This window comes from Astatotilapia calliptera, chromosome 5, assembly GCF_900246225.1.
Source record: "Astatotilapia calliptera chromosome 5, fAstCal1.2, whole genome shotgun sequence".
Lineage (NCBI taxonomy): Eukaryota > Metazoa > Chordata > Actinopteri > Cichliformes > Cichlidae > Astatotilapia > Astatotilapia calliptera.
This window is the reverse complement of record NC_039306.1, coordinates 38,663,060-38,668,711: the sequence shown is the minus strand read 5'-3', so window position 1 is coordinate 38,668,711 and position 5,652 is coordinate 38,663,060. Positions and strand designations below refer to the sequence as shown.

At 39.4% G+C, this 5,652-nt stretch overlaps 1 protein-coding gene across 3 annotated transcripts; it reads right to left on the bottom strand.

The window, feature by feature from the left end:
* Window positions 1–1,138: 1,138 nt before the first annotated feature.
* Window positions 1,139–4,070, bottom strand: LOC113023106 (phospholipase D1-like). 3 transcript variants are annotated; one of them, XM_026169201.1, is made up of 4 exons: window positions 3,201–4,070; window positions 2,663–2,911; window positions 2,146–2,239; window positions 1,139–1,807 (listed from the first exon to the last, which is right to left on the bottom strand). In XM_026169201.1, the coding sequence occupies exons 1-3, from the start codon at window positions 3,420–3,422 to the stop codon at window positions 2,186–2,188; spliced, it is 525 nt and encodes a 174-aa protein (XP_026024986.1). In that variant the 5' UTR covers window positions 3,423–4,070; the 3' UTR covers window positions 1,139–1,807; window positions 2,146–2,185. The 3 variants fall into 3 exon arrangements, 2 of the variants coding, with proteins under 2 accessions (XP_026024986.1, XP_026024987.1); XM_026169202.1 differs by having other exon boundaries at window positions 1,139–1,803; XR_003272505.1 differs by having other exon boundaries at window positions 2,329–4,070.
* Window positions 4,071–5,652: the final 1,582 nt, after the last annotated feature.

Here is a 5,652-nt window from a genome sequence, read left to right as displayed (position 1 = left end):
AACTCATTTAGGTAAAGATAACCACATGCACCTAACCAGCCTGCACCAGCCTGACATTTCTTCCTCCTAAGTAAAAACGAATGGATGGATTGAACTTAAAGTCTCAGCTCAGTTTTCTATTTTGACCACCTACACCCCAAGATACTCTTTTAAAAAGTGTTGTTTTCAGATCCCTTTGAAGTTCATAAAGGGCCTGTTCATTTTCATTCAAATGTTTTATTGCATAAATGTTACTGTTTTCTTTTGATTTATGCTCCCACTACACTGCACCTCTACAAACAACAATGCCACGGACTGTCAGTTGCTTTTACATGCTGTGAACATGAGTAGGTTTGATCAGAGTTTCAGTTATCAAAGAAAAGACAAACTGAGCAAAAAGAAGGAAAAAAAGACCAACTTCTTCCCAACTGACAAGAAAAATACTCGTCATGTTTTCATAATAAAGGATCAGGCTCCCCATTTATGACAGCTTGGACCAATAATGTATGTTACATTGATGCTACTGTAGAGACAGTGTCAACATCTCTATTTAAATATAATTAATATACAAAACACAATAAAAGTTATACATGAATTATTCATTATTTTTCACTATTGATAAAATGCATGTATACTAATCAAGGTTATACATGAGTAACGACATTATTAATAATGATTAATAATAATAATTCTAATGCCAACATGATGACTGTTCATAGCTCCTGCTTTGAAATACTGAACTTAAACACTGACCTGATGAAAGATCACAATTCACAGTGGCCCACTGTCAGAATCATTCTGAATATAAACTCATCGAGTTAATCTGAACCTTTCTCAAATGTGCTGTGAATAAATGCTGCTGCAAGCCACTGTGGGAAAGCTGTGTTATTATCATGGAAACATCTGTGACACATTCACAGAGGACGAGGACACAAAGGGACGACACGCAGAGGCTGTGTTAAAGTCAAAAATCCAAATCTTTAGTCCTAAACAGGCAGTGGTTACAAACAGGAAGACGAGCAGTCCATTAAACAGTCTACAGGGTCAAACATACAGAGAATTCAAACAGCTATTAAAAACAAATAACTGGACACTGAAAAACTTCAGTGATGTGTGAGGCACCAAAGGGAAGCAGCTGAGTATATTCAATTAATTCTCTTCAAATACAAAGACAGAAACTCCTACAGGCAGCATGCAAACTGAGCAGGATACACAAAGATCAGAGATTACAAAAGAAATCAGAAAAGGATTTCAAACTTACTGAGAGCAAGGCCTCTGTTACAAATCTGTCTAATAGAAAAACATGCTGTACAGATACAATACGGTCAGTGTTCATGGTCATTTAAAAACTGGCTCTACCTGAACCACTTCAATATTTTATGAAGTCACTGAGTCGACCATTTCTACAGTTTGTTTCCTTCATTGCAGTTAGAGTGTGGCTGGTAAGGATGAAAACACACACAGAGCGTAAATTGTCTTTGTTAGTAAGAAACGTCAGCAAAGAAAAGACAAAACACACAAACACTCTCATGATATTCATGAATCATTAGAAAGCATCCAAACATTCTGCTCGTGGACTTTTACAGTCTTATTTGCACTCGCTCATCTTCATAATCATCCTGATCAGTACATGACAGGGGAGGCTTTGAGGTAGGCGGGGCTCTCTGCTGATGTCAGCATGAAAGGCAGGACCAGCGTCTGCCACATGTTGGTGAAACATCACAGTACACTGGCGTGGTTTCCTTTCCAGATGTTGGACGTTTGACACTTCAACGTTGAGGCCAACAAGAAGACACAGTTTTGGGTCGGGTTGCTGCAGGGTTTCTAACTGAGCAAAAGCAGAAGCACACAGACCAACAGGGATCAGATGCTGAGTGTTAGAGGAACATCTGTGCTGATCACTGAATGCTGCTGTGGTCTCTTGTTGAAGTTGGCTGGTGGGACAGTCTAATAGTGATATCCTGCCCATCGGAGGAACAGTTTTAAAAACACATGCAATACTTTGTTTGTATTACAGTCAAAGTTTATGTTAATTTTGTCCTTTAAAAGTGTTGCTGTACTATAAAGTCCTATAATTTGAGGCTAAAATGGCTCAGAGAGTCTCTCTCTCAGAGGATCTCCTTTGAAAGTGGAGACGGCTTTATCCGCTGATCCACGTCACTTTACCTGGATGTTTTCTTTGAAGCTGGATGAAGACTCCTCTCCCTCACTCCTGTTGCAGCTGTGTGGTCCAGTTGGCCTCTGAGGTCACAGTCAACATCTGTAGCAGAAGAGGGGAAATAAAAGTCCAGGTTACCAAAACTGGAAGCTTTTCCAAAATAGAGCGTAACTGGACTTTTTCAGCCTTACAGGCAGATAGTCGTCTGAAGCTGCAGCTTTTTCTTTTGAGCTTTTTCCAATCTCTGCTCTCGGCTTTCTTTGAGAACATGTCTGCTTTCTTGGCATGGGTCTGTCTGCTGTTGGTGAAGAGACTAAATCCACATACTCGCTACTAAGATCTCCTCAAGTAGTCTCAACCAGATTACAGTTTAAGAGTAAATGTCTCCTGAGAGTTTCACCTTGGGGAGATGCTGTCTTGCTAACATGCAATCATGAGCATTAATCTATGAGGTGAAAAAGTCATTTTAAAAGCTCCAGCCACAAGTTTTATTTCATCTGTGTTTTGGTCAGAGTCCCATCAGACCTCCAGAATGGTGTCAGAGTGTTTTCTATCCACGTGATGAGCACAGGCCTCAGGTCCAGACCTCCACGGGCACCATAGCCTCTTTGGAGCTAATAGGTGCAAGAAGGTTTTGTTGGGATAGGAACTGAAGAGGAAACTGACGAGGAAGGCAAGGATCTTCTTCAGCTCCTCCGAGCTGGGACCTCTTTGTGTAGGCCACCATTGGCCAGGTAGCCCTCCAGCATCGCTGGATGGCCGACAGTGGAAAACCTAGAGGAGTAGGAGAGAAACAGCAGCTTGGAGCATGTCTTTATACTGTTTAGTTTTTAGAGCCACAGACTTTCTTTTAATGTCATTGTTCAGGATCTATGACTGATTATGTATTTATTGTATTCCTCCATGACTGTGTGACAGCAAGTGGAAAAAACCAGCTTCACCTTTGTTGATATGCTTGTAATTTTAATATTGATTAAATGGCCATGAAATAATAGAAAGCTCATATATGAAAATGTATTTTAAGAAGTAAAATGTTAATCTGAGTACAAAGGAGTACACTCACCTTCTGGTAGATAGAGGTGTAGCGAGCTCTGGTGAACATCCAGGCCTCCTCGTAGAACTGATCACTGATTGGATTCAAAACATCGATGGAGGATCTGTGTAAGCGCTGAGGATCGTCCTGATGGACAGAACAGAAGGAGAGTGAGACAAGTGAAGATATACTAAACAACACTGTGACATGAACTGAGCCACACACAGTTTGATTCACAGGTGATTGACACATTATTGGACCACGAGCAATCTTTTCTGGTTTGACGCCGTCTTTGTAGCCAGAAACCAGCTCTCTCCTCGGCTTCCTCCACTACACGCTTCCCCCACGCCAGTCTCCTCCGTCACTATAAAGGGGAGAGTCATGAGCTCCATCACCCTCACCTGTGCCGTCCAACGTCCCGCCACCAGCCTCCACTGCAGCAGGCCAGAGACCACACCCCTGCCACAATAAGTAAAAGTATATCCTTGCTGTACCCTTAATGCTAAATGTGCTAAATTAACCGCTGCCTTTGCCCCTTTGGGATTATTCTTATGTCACTGGGATGTTGACCTTTGACCTTCACATTAGAGAGATGGGCAGACATAATTAGTGTATGAATTTTAAAGTAACAGGTAATAAAGAGAGTGTAGCAAATGTAGTCAGGTTTATTACTCTGTATCACACATGAGTGCCCGAGGGAGGCGGGGCTGACTGGGGAGACACAGGAAACAGAGAGACAGGGCTGACTCGACATGAAACGATGAAACGTGGGACACGGGAACAGAAACTAAACACAGGCTGAAATGAACACTGAGGGAGGGAGAACTAAGATTACTGAGAGCCTGATAAATAAGAAGAACAAAAACCAAGAAAAACAAGAGTCAAAGAAAACCAAAAACACAAAGCATTGGGCCAGGACCCACTGCTGTGACATTTATATGTGATAAAAACATTAAAAACTGCTCACATGTTGAAATCTTTCTACGTATACTTTAGGTTCAGCTCTCCAGCCTGGCATTTGGTTAAGCATGATTCAAACATTTGATTTTGTTTAACTGGTTTTAATTATAGTTACTTTTTGTGAACATTTGTTGCAGCATTTAAAAATACATCATTTATTTTCAAACTTTTATTTGATTTAGAGCATCATATTTGACCAACGTAAATGTTTTAATTTCATATAAAATAACTGAAACAGTGAACTAAATATCTGAAATCTTTCCTTCCTTAAAAGTTATAATCCTACTTAAGTTATAGTGCAAATGCTTAAGCAACAAATATACTTGATGCTAATTAATTAATATTTCCCTTTGATGTTGCAACTATGCGGTCACTTCTGTCTTTAAACAAAATAATATTTTCCAGTTACAGAAATCATAAAGTCCAAACTAAAGTGCTACTGTTGCTATATGCATTTTATATAAATCATGGATGATGGTCCTGACATGAAGGACGAGAAAGTTACAGGTTGCATCCTTTGACTTTGTCTCCGTGCCTTTGGGCGATTTTCAGAAGGACAGATGTTTCTGTTCAATTCTTAAATCAATTTTTTCAAACACAAACACTATTTTAAAGCTTCTAGAGAGTAAAATATTAATGATAATTATAATAACAATAATAAAAACAAAAGCTCTCAGATCCATCAAACCAAGCAGCAGAAAGAACAATAACTGAAGAGAAAACTTTAACTTTGTAGACTTCATTATGTTCCAGCTGCTCTACAGACGCTGTGACCTCGAACTTAAGCAGGTCGTAACGTATGTGCAGCTCAATAACTTCATAATCAATTCAATTAAATCTTTATTGGCAGACTTCATGTCCATAAAAACAAGACAAGAAAAAAAACACACAACTCACACACACACACACACACACACACACACACACACACACACACAAGGTATAAACCATTAAATATATATATATGTATATAAATAAGTATATAAAGCATTTGTAAAAATATAAAACCATAATATACATAAAACACAATTACTTAAAATAAATCAATAAGTACACAAACACTTTAACCAGTGCTTTCTGAGACTGGATGAGTAACGGGAACCACTCACTGTCGGATCTGTGAGTGCTAAAATTATACTGTTACTCGAACCATCCAGTCGTTCTCTAAAATTGAACATTAACTTTCTTAAAAGTGCTTTAAAAGTCCAGACACCCACAGCTACAAACATCTGGCTGGCACTACCACTTCTAGGTATTGTTAAGGTTCAAAATTGAGGAGGGAGAGTACAAACCACCCATGGTCCAGAAGGTCTTGGTCAAACAATGATTTTAATGACTACACACGTGTGGGAAGAACACTCTGTACGCCGACAGCAAGTGATCTCCAACTTAATCAAAGCATGAACAGATATTTTATAGCATCAGGGTTTGATTTACTGACGCCCCTTCATGCATCACAGATACATTTTATACATAGATCAGATCAACACCACAATGGCTTTTAACCCAGAAGATCATCTTC